Genomic DNA, 18,202 nt, shown 5'->3' on the forward strand with positions numbered 1-18,202 from the left:
TTTGAATTCAACATACTTTCACCTACCTTTCTACATAATTTTCACATTTTTTCAAACGTTTCTCAAACTACTCAACAAGCTTTTCAGTTGCAAAGAAATCTAATATATGTGGAAAATACATTCATGACTGCAGTTTCCACATCTTCGTTATTTTTAATTATTAAACACTAAGCAATAATTGTAAATACAGAAAGAATTGAAAATAAATAATTAGTAATTACAGAGTCTGGATTGCAAAGGTGATTATTTATTGGTTTCCACCCAAAGGCCATGATTAGATTTTGTTTCTCTGCAGGCCACAATAGGCCACTCAGGGGCACCACACCAGAAGACATGGTCTTGTATGGCAAGCTGGTGTCATTTCAAGGTCTGTTTAGTTTCTTGGAATAAGATTCACTAACAAGATATCTAGCCTATCCCAAAAGACACATGCCATGATCGTTTGTGCTTAAATTATCTGTCTGGTTAGTTTTGCCAGTTTCTTTCCTTAGAGGAGTTCCATAGTGGTCAACAATTTACAAGTTTGCTTCTTTACAAGCAACATATTTCTCTGACATAGTAGTTCAAAACCTTATGGAACAATATAATAAATATTTGAATTTCAAATAACAATTTTTTTAAAAAAAGGGTTAAAATATATTAAATTTAACAAATATGTATAATATTTTTATCTGTTATTATATCTGAAACTTGAGTTCAGTGTCAGAATTGGCTCATTGCACCAGACATCTGAAAAGTGTTTAAAATCGACAATTACTAAAACCACTTTTCAATGTTATAAAAAAAAAACTGAGTAGATTTCAGTTATTAAAAGTAAACTTATATTACTTTTAATAAGTAATTATAAGTTGTTTTTAATAAAAATAGTTATTAAAGATAAACTATTCTTTAATAAAGATAAAGAAAGTTTATCTTTATTAAAAATTAATCTTTCTTGAAAATACCTCTTTTGAGACTATAGAGCTAGATGAGTATGAGCTATTAAACCTGACACTAACTACTCTAGACTTAAACCAACGGCATCTTTTCCCACTTTCTAATAGATATCAAATGGTTTTTTTCAGTTTGCAGATGTTATTGATGATATATTTTATACATACCACCATCATTGTTTATTTGATAAAAAACCCTTTATTTAATTAAGAAATGAAAGTTATAATTTAACCCTAAAACCAAATAAGTTTCTGAAATTTACCTGTAACCTGGTAAGAGGCCTTTTCGATGTGTTACTTTCCTGAGGAAAGATCTGTTCCGCGGCAAGGTACAGGTCTTTTCTAAACGTAAGACCCAGTACATCCAAATCTTCTCGTCCATAACGAAACGCAGCGAGCACATGTCCAAACACTTTCCTTTCTTTCACATATTCAGGGTCTATCAACACTACTCCATCTGCAATAGACAGGCAAGATTATGACTGAGTTTACTGGAAATTATTTAAACAAATTTACTCTAAAACTTATATTAAACTTAGTGGTAGAGAGAGAAACGTGCAATTAAAACAAAATCATAGTATTACAAGAAAAGAATTTAATGCCTAGCTGTACAGTTAATTTAATTTTCAGATTTGATAATGTTAGTATAGGTAACTTAAAAGATCTAAGAACACAATAACCATAGATTAGATAGAACACAGAAGTCTCACTGGAAAACTGTTTACAATGGCATCCGACAGACAGACCTCGGAAGAAACTTTTGACAGGACATAACGCATCATGTCCACTGGTGAGTGGAAAGAACAACTTTGTTTTCTGCCCACATACCAACAAAGTAGAGGCATACTCTTAACTTGTCAACATATGGTATGGTGTATGGTACGTTAGTACATGTCATGTACCAACTTTGTTGAGATTGCATACAAAATTTCAAGTCTACAGGTCTTTTCGTTACACTACATGTATTACTACTTTATTTGTTACAATTTCTAATAAGTGTACTCAATTTTTTTATATATTTATTTGATCTGCAATTATCTAATTGCCATCATGATTACGACTACAAGATTAATGTAAAAAGGTTTGTTAACGCTCAGCAAAATCCCATGGAGTGACATGCATCATCATCAAATTCGTTGTTGCTTATTTTTGGAAATTAAGCTTCAAGCAAAATTTCATGTTATAGGCCATTTAATTTTCAAGATAACATGCAGACAGATAGAAATAAAAGATTTTTAGCTCCTTGAATGAAAGGCTTCACTAAAAATCAGCTAATAACTGCTCACCTTGAAAATATTAGATTTTTAAAAGGTTTTATGAGAAATATATAATTATATTTATAGGACTGCTTACTCAATAACCCTGGTTGTAGCTTTAAAATATTTATAACACGATTGTGTGTTAGGCAAACTATATATTTTATAGTCTTTATAAAACACACATGTGTGACAAATCTTTGTTTATACAAAATTCTGATTGTCAACCAATAGTCCATGGGAAATGCTACATTTTTATTTTATATGTAATTTTGTATTACAGTAATAAAGAAGTAGACCAGTAAACTTAAAGAAACAAGGATGTTTTAGAGATCAAACTAGCACATTATTTATAGAATTTTTAAGGTAGACTCTAATTACGCTATTTACCAAATGTCCAAAGACATCTTTCAACTAAGCCTAGTGCTAATTACACTAAACTTCTGTTTCATTAACACAGCAATGTTTTTCTCTATGCTGTCAATTTAAAACACCTTTTAGGTAAAAAAAAGGAACAGAAATATACAAGGAACAGGAAAATAATTAATTAACTACTTGTAAAAGATGAATAAGTAATCTTTTAAAGAATGATAGAAGTCTGCCTGTGATATGTATTATGGTTGGTCATTTTCAATTAAAATTCAAATATTTTATTGTCATATCATTTACATAAACATTGGAAAACACATAATGCAGCTCATTAGCCAAGTCGCAATACTTATAACTAATTAATTAAATTATTCCAAGATAAGATTAATAATAAATGGATAAATACATATTACACACAAATTTAAACACTATGAAAGAAAATTAGCTGCATGATGGTATTAATGTACATAATTAATGAAAATAACAAACCATTTTACTAGGTATTCTAATTTAACTAATATTCAGTGCCAATGTGTTAACATGATGACAAATACAATAAGTAATACATATTAATAGCAAACAATTGATAAATTAAATTTGAATGAGTTGTAAAACAGAACAGTAATAAAAGAGAATATGGACTAAAAACTAAATAACAACATCATTCTGAAATAGAAACAATATCAACATAACACTAAAATCTGCAGTGGTCATGCAACAATATGAGATCCCACACATAAATAGATTGGCAAGGAATGAAAATACTTAAAATGTAATATTTTTATTTTGAAAAATTCTTTAATGTTATAAAAAGGAGTACAAAGAAGCCAATTATATTTAAAACGGCTCGAGTATTTAACATCTGCTATAAATTTCAACATGATATCGCATCAATGATTACGTACATTAAATTTCAATAATAGTGTTAAAATAAATAATTTTTATAACTGACTCTACAGTGAAAAATGTTGTGTGGCTACTTACCGATAGGGTCGACATGTGTTATGTGGTCCACAAAGTCCCTCTTTCCTAGATACACAGTTATCTGAAATGAAAATAAATTTCAGAAGCACAATTGACGGCATAACTGTCACAAAGACAAGAACTTTTTGCTTTTAAACTAAAAATAAAATCAATGCAATCTAGTCTGTGCACAACTGTCTAAGTTTCTTGAGATTAACACCTTCACTACAGTTCTATCTTGGGCAATGATAAGTACTTTAATAAGGGAGCAAGAGCACTAGGGCCTCTGCCTCAAAAGTCACCTGTTAACCTTGAAAATGCTCATTCAGGAAACATCACTCCTCCTACAAAGCCCTCCCCCTTTCAACTCAGTTTTGTACTGGTCAAGCTTGCTGAAAAGTTGGGATCCCATTAATTAAAAAAAATAGCAGTCGTGGGACTGCCGATAGAAGTGAAAACGGAACTATTAAGTTGAGAGTAATTAAAACTATATGCAAAAATTATATGAAATTTTTTATGTTTTATTTATTAGTTACATATGATGGGTTAAACAAATCATGAACAAAATATAAATACAAAGTGGTTGAAAAGAAATTATATGAAATTTTTTTATGTTTTATTTATTAGTTACATATGTTGGGTTAAACAAATCATGAACAAAATATAAATACAAAGTGGTTGAAAAAATAATTAATATACAATTATCTTAATTATACATAGTATTTATATTTACACGAATTTCAATGAATTCAAGTTTGAACATTATTTTCATTATTTACATCATTGTCATCATTAATTTCGACAATACTTAGATTATCTGTTCGTTCAATCATGTCATTGTAGGTATTCTAAAAAGATACAATAGGTTTATGGTAACTGAAATAAGAAATAAAAATGTTTGATTGAAATTTATCTAAATATCGTATAAAAACAGCATCGATAGTCGTTTTTATACTTTGTTGTACTGACTTTTCGATCATTAGACATAGTCAAACCTAATGTTTCATTCAAAAATTCAATTAATGATAAATTTTTGTCATCTGCGAAGTTAATATTAAAGTCTCCGCTTAATATCAATGTTTAAAAATATATTCGTTGTTTTCATTATTCATTTATCTGTATAAAAATATTAATGTTTCATGCTCACTTTTATACTGAAGTCAATGAATTTAAATTCAATAAATAAACAGTAATCCTTCAATTAAATAATTACAATAAGAGTCAAATTAAAAATTCACTTAAATAAACAAAATCTAGTACACACAAGTTGAACTTCCCACGTGGTCAATTTAACTTTACTTATGTATTCTACACTCTAATACTTAATGTACAACGCGTCACATTTACAATTACAGATGTACTGCTACTATAACGTATTGTTGACGTGACTCACAAAATTATACTTATCCAAAAAGCGTCCAACGCGCACATAATACAGTCAGAAATAGTCGATGTATTAGTGTATACGTGTACACAGGCTACTGCGCGTGCGCTAGTCTGGCTCTCCATAGCTATAGATATACTATTTTCATTAGCATATTACATTGCGTAGATTTAGTATTAGGCGTTTAATATATCATAAATAGCACAAAGTGACTAAAATAGAATAAACAAATTTTCCAAAGATTATTAACGTTTCCATGGAAACCACTTTAGCATGTCGGTGTCGGTAAAGAAGTTTTCACTTCAAAAAAAAAAATGATTGATTCTTTTAGAAAGGATTTATAAAATAAGCTATAATATTGTAGGGTATGATATTCCTATTGTAAACCCCAAATTATTAAATATGATAACCATTTTTGTACAAGACCTAAGTATTTAATTTGTATATTTGTATAAGTTATACATGGTTATAAGAAGATCATGGCTGTTTGTTATATTTAAGCTATTTGTGAGTCTTCTGAAATTATTTTTGGTTACATCATTGTTAGAAATACCTACTGAAAATTTTTACTTTTTGGGCCTAAAATATTCTATATTATAGACTAGGAAGGAAAGAAATCAAATTAAAAAGAATAATCCATCAATTACAGGTAGGATTTGTTGTAGATACTTCAAGGAAGGAGCTGACATTCTTGAAAGATGTATATGATAAATTCTCAGGAGTGAATAAATTAAAGCGTGTTTTACAACAAAAGTTGATGTGAGAATATCCAATGTTACCCCACAATTGACATAATTCCCAAATAAAGCAATGTACACATTAATAACTGGTTGGTTCTCTTACATGGCCTGATGTGACAGAAAATGGTCTATCTTCCATCTCTCATCTCAGTACATCGTTCACTAAGGACAAGAAGTTGAGGCACCTAATCCTAAAAGGACCTAAATGCTGCTTCCAGATTTAACAGTTCCAGAGTAACAGGATACTCAGGATGGGTAAGAGCCCCCTCCTGTCAAGATCCTATCTTACATCCTACGTGAGGCAGGAAATTATTTTATTTATAAAATTATTTTTACACTCAATTTCGTATTTAAATATGCACCTATTTTTAGTGAATGAAATATTTTAAAACATCCTTGTGAAATACCTCCAATAACCCAGAATATACCTCCAATAATAACATTGGTAAATATCGAAAAGTATATGACTTCACAGCTCAAAAGACACAATCTGTTTATTACAACGAAGAAATTATAAATATTTTAAACATACTGGTGGATGATCAAATTACTGAGATAACCTCAGAAAAAAGAAAACAAAATTATATTTGTTTGCAAGGCCTTTCTATTAATCACAAGAGTTTGCTGAAAGGAGGGGTTGATGCTTTTCAATTCCTTTAGTTATAATTATTGTTATTTGTTTGTAGTTATAGAACTGAATTGATTAGTTATAATTTTAATTTTCTTAATGTTACTCACTGCTTTTTAAATAACATGTAACAAGGATATATTTGATTTGATGTAACCTTTGTAAATATTGATATGCCTAGAATTTTTAACACCTACAGTATGTTTCTGGCATGATAAGACCTTGGGCAGAATATTGGGAAACAGGTGGACACAGTGAGCTGCAGTTGGACCATACAAAAGTAACACGGTATGGCTGCATAAGGCTAAATAAAATACACAAGTTCTGGAGGGCAATGGGCAAGGAAAAAAGCAAGCCAAGCTTGGTTCTTGAAGTGAACTGGAATGTCTTTATTATTTAAGAATATATATAGAGTTGGCCTTAAACTCACCTTTCCATTTGGTGAACTCTTCTTGAATACTCTGAAACAAAATAAACAGAATGTATTTTAGATTGATAACTGTGAACCACAGTCTATTTTTAAATTATTACAGAATTAGATAGGTTATGGAACAGAGAGACCTTGGGGTAAGGGATACTGTAAACCTTGAAAGCAAGAGATGCGCGAGATTGGTAATTACAGCTTAACAATACACTTGGTTTACACTCGTGGCTCTAATATTGACATATCGTACTCCTCACGTTTCATGCTTTTTGTTTTGTTCTTAGAATAGGAGAACACAGATTATATTAAAATATTAAGTAAAAATCAGAAGATGTAGAGTTTTTAAGCATCATGTGTAAATTATTGAGGAAATTGATTCAAAATTACAGTAAAAAATACATATGTTGTTACAAGATGTATATTGTAAAATTAAGTACAATTCTGGATAAGGATTATTATTATATATCTGAATAGTCAAATAGTCAATAATCTTTATTACAATTTCTTTGAGAAATGTACATGCGTCAAAATTTCTACACAGATTGGTCAAGTTGTGTTGGTTTCTGTTCTCCTCCATTCCACAGGAATACATGTACGCAAGAATGTAACATTGGCTTGTATGGGCACTGGCAAGCAAAATCCAATGGGTAGAAAGTAAATATTTCTTAATAAAAAACACTAAGTTACCTTAAAGAAATACATGCTGTGCTTGGTTGTTTTCAGTTATAAATAACAAAATAAATTAAATACAACTTCTGCATAATTATCAAATCAGCCCTCTAGTACAAGAGATAAAACAACTACACCGTTTAGAAAGTTCAAACACATGCATACAATCTGTTCTTCCTACCAAACAAGAATTTGTACTTTATTTTGCTATAACATGGCACAGTTTAAAGAAAATGACAGAATGGTCAAAAATAGTCAAAGTGAGAATGATATTTTATGAGTATTTCTGCAATTTTATTGCATATTTTTATCCCCTCGGTACAAACCTAAGGTCAAGAAATTTACTTCAATGTGTTATTCTGGTGTCTAATACACGTCTTGAGACTTTTCAACACTAAAAAATTTCTATTTATAAATCTACATCTAAGTTTTTCTTTTGCATATTCATTCTTCTAGATAGAAACCCAATATCAAGAAGACACATGTCAATTCTATCTGTTTAGTTTAGAATAGCCATGGTTAGGTTTAGATAAAAAATTGTATATCAAGTTTATTTCGCTATTACAAAAAATAAACAAGTAATACAGGTTTTACTGAGTGCTATCTCTGGCTTAAAATACAATAGTAAAATTACTAATGTTGTTTAACTGCTGACTAATAATCACCTGATTACTGCATTTGACAGCTGAAATTATCTGCTCATTGTTGTCATTTTGTATACTCGCTATGACATTTGTTTAGAACCAGTACATGTAGTTTTGCCATATTGATCTAAAAAATATATATATATATATATATATATATATTAATTTATTTTATTTTTTTATGTATTGTAATCAAATACCAGTCATTACATTAAAGTTTAGTTAGTGTATACAATTTTATTATTGTATAATTTTCTTACCGTGAATGATATTTTTTACTAAATACGATCAACAACAATGAGCTAGTAATTTTAGATTTAAATGTAATACTAAGCTAAAATGTAAGTAATCAAAATTCAACTTAATCGATTTTCTTTGGCAAATTGAGTAAATCAGCTCATTTTAAGTAATAAAAATAGTGTGTTAACCAACTAATTGTATGTTTAAAAAGTGCTACTTGGTTACAGTATATAGACAACTAAGACAAAATTTAAAGATCTATTCAGCAAAACAAGTTATAATGCATCATAACAGATTTCAGTGGCAAGTGTTCACAATGACAACAATGAGCTGTAATCTCATGTGTCAAATGAAACAATCAGCTGATTACAAATCAGTAGTATTTGTATGTAATACATCAGAAGCGTTTTTATTACTACCTCAATGAAAATAGTAATATTAATCCGCTGATTACAAATCAGTAGTATTAGTGTGTAATGCATCAGAAGCGTTTTTATTACTACCTCAATGAAAATAGTAATATTAATCCGCTGATTACAAATCAGTAGTATTAGTGTGTAATGCATCAGAAGCGTTTTTATTACTACCTCAATGAAAATAGTAATATTAATCAGCTGATTACAAATCAGTAGTATTAGTGTGTAATGCATCAGAAGCGTTTTTTATTACTACCTCAATGAAAATAGTAATATTAATCCGCTGATTACAAATCAGTAGTATTTGTATATGTAATGCATCAGAAGCGTTTTTATTACTACCTCAATGAAAATAGTAATATTTTATATCATTAAACAACACAATGTGGAAAAAGTATAAAGGCTACTTTTTGACACAGATATTTGTATGATGATTTTTAATAGAGATTTACATATAACTATTACAACATTGTTTTAGTTTGTTTATTTGAAGCTAAAAAAGCATTATGAAAGAATTCTTATAACCACTAAAGCATTAACTAACTAAATCCTCTTTCACTAATTTATTAGTTTGGTGCATTTTAGTTTGCAGTGAATAAGGTACAAAATGATTATTAGATTTTCATCTGACGTAAGACTTTAGTTTTCCATTTTGCACACATTTAATTGCTATTTAATCAATTTCAAAAGCAGAGCCTGACTCACATACAAGCTGACCCCCTAGTAGAAATAATCCTGGAATACTCACTCATTTTTGTGTTGTGTAACAAACATCCATGTACCAAATGTACCATATCGTCATAACTTCCGTTCAATAGGGAGTTGGATCAATTCCAAGACGTGACAAAACACCAAACAAACTCGATTATATGCTCGCCTCAATTTAGTAGCAGGTCACGTGTCGTAAACATTCCCACAAATATAATCTTTCTTTCTTAAGAGGTCAAATATCAAGTGACGAATGAATACGAGATGAACAACATTCAGAATGAGTGGTGTTGCTCTGTGTACTCTTCGTATTGCCTAATATCAACTGATCCACAGAAATTATCTTTCTTTCTTGAGAGGTCAAATATCAAGTGACGAATGAATACGAGATGAACAACATTCAGAATGAGTGGTGTTGCTCTGTGTACTCTTCGTATTGCCTAATATCAACTGATCCACAGAAATTATCTTTCTTTCTTGAGAGGTCAAATATCAAGTGACGAATGAATACGAGATGAACAACATTCAGAATGAGTGGTGTTGCTCTGTGTACTCTTCATATTGCCTAATATCAACTGATCCTCAGAAATTATCTTTCTTTCTTAAGAGGTCAAATATCAAGTGACGAATGAATAAGAGATGAACAACATTCAGAATGAGTGGTGTTGCTCTGTGTACTCTTCATATTGCCTAATATCAACTGATCCTCAGAAATTATCTTTCTTTCTTAAGAGGTCAAATATCAAGTGACGAATGAATACGAGATGAACAACATTCGGAATGAGTGGTGTTGCTCTGTGTACTCTTCATATTGCCTAATATCAACTGATCCTCAGAAATTATCTTTCTTTCTTAAGAGGTCAAATATCAAGTGACGAATGAATACGAGATGAACAACATTCAGAATGAGTGGTGTTGCTCTGTGTACTCTTCATATTGCCTAATATCAACTGATCCTCAGAAATTATCTTTCTTTCTTAAGAGGTCAAATATCAAGTGACGAATGAATACGAGATGAACAACATTCGGAATGAGTGGTGTTGCTCTGTGTACTCTTCATATTGCCTAATATCAACTGATCCTCAGAAATTATCTTTCTTTCTTAAGAGGTCAAATATCAAGTGACGAATGAATACGAGATGAACAACATTCAGAATGAGTGGTGTTGCTCTGTGTACTCTTCATATTGCCTAATATCAACTGATCCTCAGAAATTATCTTTCTGTCTTAAGAGGTCAAATATCAAGTGACGAATGAATACGAGATGAACAACATTCAGAATGAGTGGTGTTGCTCTGTGTACTCTTCATATTGCCTAATATCAACTGATCCTCAGAAATTATCTTTCTTTCTTAAGAGGTCAAATATCAAGTGACGAATGAATAAGAGATGAACAACATTCAGAATGAGTGGTGTTGCTCTGTGTACTCTTCATATTGCCTAATATCAACTGATCCTCAGAAATTATCTTTCTTTCTTAAGAGGTCAAATATCAAGTGACGAATGAATACGAGATGAACAACATTCAGAATGAGTGGTGTTGCTCTGTGTACTCTTCATATTGCCTAATATCAACTGATCCTCAGAAATTATCTTTCTTTCTTAAGAGGTCAAATATCAAGTGAAGAATGAATAAGAGATGAACAACATTCAGAATGAGTGGTGTTGCTCTGTGTACTCTTCATATTGCCTAATATCAACTGATCCTCAGAAATTATCTTTCTTTCTTAAGAGGTCAAATATCAAGTGACAAATGAATAAGAGATGAACAACATTCAGAATGAGTGGTGTTGCTCTGTGTACTCTTCATATTGCCTAATATCAACTGATCCTCAGAAATTATCTTTCTTTCTTAAGAGGTCAAATATCAAGTGACGAATGAATACGAGATGAACAACATTCGGAATGAGTGATGTTGCTCTGTGTACTCTTCATATTGCCTAATATCAACTGATCCTCAGAAATTATCTTTCTTTCTTAAGAGGTCAAATATCAAGTGACGAATGAATAAGAGATGAACAACATTCGGAATGAGTGGTGATGCTCTGTGTACTCTTCATATTGCCTAATATCAACTGATCCACAGAAATTATCTTTCTTTCTTAAGAGGTCAAATATCAAGTGACGAATGAATAAGAGATGAACAACATTCGGAATGAGTGGTGTTGCTCTGTGTACTCTTCATATTGCCTAATATCAACTGATCCACAGAAATTATCTTTCTTTCTTAAGAGGTCAAATATCAAGTGACGAATGAAAACGAGATGAACAACATTCGGAATGAGTGGTGTTGCTCTGTGTACTCTTCATATTGCCTAATATCAACTGATCCTCAGAAATTATCTTTAATGACTACATTAGGTTGCTAACAATGTAAATACAAGAATCCAAACTATGTAGGTATTGGTCTGATTTTTTGGCTAACTGACAATTTTTACTTAATCTTCTTGATAGCCCAATTTCAATTCACCCCTAGACAATCTGGATGTACAAGAGTTCTCAGATTATTAAAACCTACACTAACGAAAGCACTATGCAGAATTCTAGACAATGTAAGGACAAACTTGTCAAAGTTTATATACCGTACTCAAATTTCTCAAACACTCAACCTCTAAATATCTGGATTACAGCACAAAAATAAATACCACAAACATGTAACTTAATTAAATTGTATCTCAGTGTTCTTAATTACTGTTAAATTGTTACTGTCTGGTGTTAAAAAATTGAACCTTCTTGAAGAGTCAGCTTACTTAACCACATATATTTCAAATGTGGTGGAAATGTATTTAAAAATTAACCAATTCTTTACAGACAATTTTCATGAAATGCTTTAAATAAATGGTGCATGTTATTAATTTTAATTTTATTGACAATACGTTTAAATTGATCATGGATATCATAGTAAAATCGTTACAATTTTCTACAATCAGTTAGGCCAGTTTATACACACTTGGGTCAGCAGTATCAATGTGGCTAGTCTGCCCCATAGAAGACGTCAACAAGTCAATGCAATGAGTTAATTGATCGTGGTTAACACTTTTAAGAGCTGACCCCTCAATATGAAGTATGTTTATAGAATGCTGACCATTACGAGTACTGGAATCATTTCAGACTAGCAAAAGCTATGAACATTAATAAACATAAACATGTTAGTCTTCCTATTATTTTTTGAATGACTAAAATGGAAAAAAAAACTTAAACAGCATTTCTGGTTTAATCACTGGGACCTTTATGAGCACTCAAAACATGGGGATACCACTTTAATCAAAGCATCTACCTCACAACTTTAAAACTTACATTGGAAACTTTTACTTTACTAAAGATAACTAATTTGAAAGGTAATAGAAACCTAAGAATTTCAGGGCAAAACAAATATTTTGTATGGTAATAGATTTAATCATTTTGTAGTTAGACACATGACACAATTTACAAACTCAATCCTTTTTCATAATTTGGGAAAGGTAAATCGTGGGTGATTAATTCTCTGTGACATGTATTTATGAGGTAATAGAACAGCAAATGAAGAAAAAATATAAAGTTTTGATAAACATATTATATATCATTTTCTTACTAGGTTATATAACTTTGACCATAAGTACCTTTTTTATCTTTGTTTTACCACAGTTTCTTCACTTTTCTCAAGACCTGCATAGGGACAAATAATTGGGTCGAATAATAGGGGCAAATTATTGCACACTTTCTGTTTCTTAGTACTTTACTTCTCCCCTAACACAGTAATAGTAAGATATCTATTGTCTGCACACACTCAGGTGTTTGCAAAAATGGTACACAGATTTCAGTTACATGTATATGATAGTTAATTTAATTATCCTGATAGTTACAAAAAAGGCTTTTTTATACTTTCATTTGATTCAAATTCATCAGGTAATTGAAATGATGTAAATGAACTGTACCTAGTAGCCTGGCGCTTTCCACTGGCATCATCTCCTTCCATGTCGAGAGGGTGGAATCAACAGGGCTGTACACCCTGAAGACTGCGGGGGCGGGGCCCCCTTCTTGCCAGATACCTGCAACACCATCATACATTTTTAATATAAACTACAGTACTATATGTCTAAGTACATTTGTTGTAAACCCACCAGCGATCACTTCTGGCTGGTTTATACCTTCCAGTTGAATCCACCACTGGGCACAGCAAAAACCGATGTAGGCTATCACTTAAATGTGGGCAACCTTATGGATGTCCAGGAGCGGCACATCACTCACCGCAAATGTCAAGATTCTGGCTTGTAAGGGTAACTCAATAGGTCTAGTCTACTGCGGGAGATGATTGTTAGAGTTGGTGGGGTTCGTTCCCTAAGTATCAGAGGTTATTGCTAGCCTCAACAAGGGTGTGCCACCCCCTACCTGCTTTGACTGTACACGCTGGTTCAGAGCTGGCCTCCCCTTCTTCCGGGGGACATGACTTTGAGATTAGTGTCCTAATTCTTTCCTCATGGATTTCGACAGGAGGCAGCCCCAACCCCCTAACCTTACCCATCCTGAATATTCTGTCACTCTGGAAGCAGCGCTAAGGTTCTCAAAGGACTAAGTGCAATTTATAAGCTTCTCGTCCTAAGAGAACAGAATAAATTTGTTGTAAAAGTACACTCATTTAGATTACAAACTTCAATACAGTCTTTCTCTGCACGTTAAAAATTCAACTCTTTCAACAGATGTACAGAGACAGCTGTAAGTAACAGATGTGTTTGTCTAGCATTGTTGATCAGTCAGTAAAGCATCTCACACAACACAACATGGATTAAAAACCAACTAGTTTTGGGGAAACAAGAGAAACACAGAACAAGGACTTATCACTTATTTATATCTTTATCAATCATCTTTTACATGGTTTATTACTGATGTAAGTTAGTTATTTTCTTTTATGATTGATAAACATAAGTTTGCTAGCCACAGAACTCAAGCAATGGAAGCGAGAACTGTGAGCGCTGTACGTAAACTAGTTAAGGTCAGTTCAAAATTGATTATGTATTGAGCCTTAGCTTTGGTTAATGCTATTTACACTGATTCCTATCCAAGTTGAAATGAAAAACTGATTCAACTTTTTGTCTCAACTTAAGAAAAATTTACAGCAAAGAGCATACATAGCATTTGTTTGGTACTAACATTTCTTGTAAATAACACATAAATTAGCTTTGCAGTAAGATTTAAAATAGTTACAGAGAAACATTGCATATGGACATTACATGAACGTTGCTTTAAAGTTTATAAACAAAAAGCAATATTTGATCGTGTACTCAAATTAATAACTTACAGAATACACTCTAGTACCTGCTAATCTAATACAGTTCACAACAGTATAATGTATGAAGACAGTACATACTGTTTCAGTTCAATACAAACGGTTCAGCATGTTTTAGAATGTCAAAATGGATTCAGAAACAAATTACAAATCGGTCGAGAGTTGAAGAGTGAACTCAATAGCATCTTGATGTATCCATACTTGAATATTCTGCAAGAGACCCACAATGGGTCAACTCTCTCCCTCTATCCATCTCCTCTCTCAATTGCTTATATCCTTATTTATGATCTAGCAGATCAGATTTCGTGTAACACACCACCTATCTGCATTTTTCATACATCCCTGCACACTTTTACATAATATCTCCTCTCTTAATTGCTTATATCCTAATTTATGATCCAGCAGATCATATGTCGTGTAACACACCACCTATCTGCATTTTTCATACATCCCTGCACACTTTTACATAATATCTCCTCTCTTAATTGCTTATATCCTAATTTATGATCCAGCAGATCATATTTCGTGTAACGCACCACCTATCTGCATTTTTTCATACATCCCTGAACACTTTTACATAATATCTCCTCTCTTAATTGCTTATATCCTAATTTATGATCCAGCAGATCATATTTCGTGTAACACACCACCTATCTGCATTTTTCATACATCCCTGCACACTTTTACATAATTATCTCCTCTCTTAATTGCTTATATCCTTAATTTATGATCCAGCAGATCATATTTCGTGTAACACACCACCTATCTGCATTTTTCATACATCCCTGCACACTTTTACATAATATCTCCTCTCTTAATTGCTTATATCCTAATTTATGATCCAGCAGATCATATTTCGTGTAACACACCACCTATCTGCATTTTTCATACATCCCTGCACACTTTTACATAATATCTCCTCTCTTAATTGCTTATATCCTAATTTATGATCCAGCAGATCATATTTCGTGTAACACACCACCTATCTGCATTTTTCATACATCCCTGCACACTTTTACATAATATCTCCTCTCTTAATTGCTTATATCCTTATTTATGATCCAGCAGATCATATTTCGTGTAACACACCACCTATCTGCATTTTTCATACATCCCTGCACACTTTTACATAATATCTCCTCTCTTAATTGCTTATATCCTAATTTATGATCCAGCAGATCATATTTCGTGTAACACACCACCTATCTGCATTTTTCATACATCCCTGCACACTTTTACATAATATCTCCTCTCTTAATTGCTTATATCCTAATTTATGATCCAGCAGATCATATTTCGTGTAACACACCACCTATCTGCATTTTTCATACATCCCTGCACACTTTTACATAATATCTCCTCTCTTAATTGCTTATATCCTAATTTATGATCCAGCAGATCATATTTCGTGTAACACACCACCTATCTGCATTTTTCATACTTCCCGGCACACTTTTACATAATATCTCCTCTCTTAATTGCTTATATCCTAATTTATGATCCAGCAGATCATATTTCGTGTAACACACCACCTATCTGCATTTTTCATACATCCCTGCACACTTTTACATAATATCTCCTCTCTCAATTGCTTATATCCTAATTTATGATCCAGCAGATCATATTTCGTGTAACACACCACCTATCTGCATTTTTCATACATCCCTGCACACTTTTACATAATATCTCCTCTCTTAATTGCTTATATCCTAATTTATGATCCAGCAGATCATATTTCGTGTAACACACCACCTATCTGCATTTTTCATACATCCCTGCACACTTTTACATAATATCTCCTCTCTTAATTGCTTATATCCTAATTTATGATCCAGCAGATCATATTTCGTGTAACACACCACCTATCTGCATTTTCGATACATGTTGCTGCACACTATCACATAATAAATATAAACTTTAGAAGATGTATTAAAAATAAACTTTAAAACTACTATAAATAAATCTGTGACCGAATTTCAAAATATTTGTATACATATTAATGAAATTTCCAAGTTACTTATTTTATGCACTTCTATTTCATAATATTTTTTTGTGTTGAAACACAGTTTGGTAATTAAGTATACATTTTTTGTAGCTCTCCGCAGTATAATTCCATTTAGTATTAAAATAGGAATTCTTTAAGGCAATAAACATAAAAATTACACTCTGTTGAATATTCAAGAGAAATGACAGTTTTCTCATTACTCTAATATTAAATCCAATAACCAACCAGTCGCTCATATTGAAGATAGACCATTCATGTGGAAAGATACAAAAGTCAATTAACAACTTTGATCCAGTTGTCAGTGGCTTATTTAAATCCCGCCTCCAGACCAATTGATTAAAATAATATATCCTTTGATGAATGCATACTGCACTAATAACGCTTATATTAAATTAAATTGTACTTTCACGAAATTTTAGTTTTAAAACCCCAAGTAAAAACGAAAAATTGATTCACGAGTGATACACGAGGATAGTTACTTTTATCAAATTCAAGGCGTGACAAGAATTTTTGAAATGTTTCCGATCTGTCAGCGGCCTGCGGGCGCGGCTCGATAGCGGTCATAAAGTAGACTCGTACAATTTACTTATTCAGCCAGTAGACTCGCACAATTTACTTATTCAGCCAGTAGACTCGCACAATTTACTTATTCAGCCAGTAGACTCGCACAATTTACTTATTCAGCCAGTAGACTCGCACAATTTACTTATTCAGCCAGTAGACTCGCACAATTTACTTATTCAGCCAGTAGACTCGCACAATTTACTTATTCAGCCAGTAGACTCGCACAATTTACTTATTCAAGTAGACTCGTTTACTTATTCAGCCAGTAGACTCGCACAATTTACTTATTCAGCCAGACTTATTGACTCGCACAATTTACTTATTCAGCCAGTAGACTCGCACAATTTACTTATTCAGCCAGTAGACTCGCACAATTTACTTATTCAGCCAGTAGACTCGCACAATTTACTTATTCAGCCAGTAGACTCGCACAATTTACTTATTCAGCCAGTAGACTCGCACAATTTACTTATTCAGCCAGTAGACTCGCACAATTTACTTATTCAGCCAGTAGACTCGCACAATTTACTTATTCAGCCAGTAGACTCGCACAATTTACTTATTCAGCCAGTAGACTCGCACAATTTACTTATTCAGCCAGTAGACTCGTACAATTTACTTATTCAGCTAGAACAATCTCTTTATAACAAAGACAGAATCACAAAATTAGATTCAATTTTAATACAATTACCACAGACTTTTGTCAAAATAATATTACACATTAATTATTAAAATTTGGTCATATTTATTTCTTTTTAGTTTAGTTTAGTTTTTATGCGTACAGTTTACTATTTCAATTTTCATTACATATAGACTTTAAGGTAATCTCCAAATCTCCAGGTAGGACCGCCTCATATAAATACAGCAGGTAGCCTAGCTCACGTTATTCATAGATAATGGTATCACTTTATGGGTATTTAAAAGATTACAAACAGAAGAACGTGTAATAGCAGAAGATTATTTTCTTAATCGAATACATTTTACAAATTTTCGAACT

General features: G+C 31.9%; 1 protein-coding gene across 4 annotated transcripts in view; it reads right to left on the minus strand.

The window, feature by feature from the left end:
* Nucleotides 1-18,202, minus strand: part of LOC124361857 (beta-arrestin-1) — a 97,615-nt gene that overhangs the window by 19,964 nt on the left and 59,449 nt on the right. For all 4 annotated transcript variants that reach the window (XM_046815892.1, XM_046815891.1, XM_046815889.1 and 1 more), the window contains exons 2-5: nucleotides 13,288-13,401; nucleotides 6,703-6,733; nucleotides 3,542-3,602; nucleotides 1,196-1,389 (exon numbers count right to left, since the gene is read on the minus strand). In XM_046815892.1, coding sequence (XP_046671848.1) covers nucleotides 1,196-1,389; nucleotides 3,542-3,602; nucleotides 6,703-6,733; nucleotides 13,288-13,328 — 327 coding nt within the window. In that variant the 5' untranslated portion in view covers nucleotides 13,329-13,401. The remainder of the gene's footprint in view (nucleotides 1-1,195; nucleotides 1,390-3,541; nucleotides 3,603-6,702; nucleotides 6,734-13,287; nucleotides 13,402-18,202) is intronic.

This window comes from Homalodisca vitripennis, chromosome 5, assembly GCF_021130785.1.
Source record: "Homalodisca vitripennis isolate AUS2020 chromosome 5, UT_GWSS_2.1, whole genome shotgun sequence".
NCBI lineage: Eukaryota > Metazoa > Arthropoda > Insecta > Hemiptera > Cicadellidae > Homalodisca > Homalodisca vitripennis.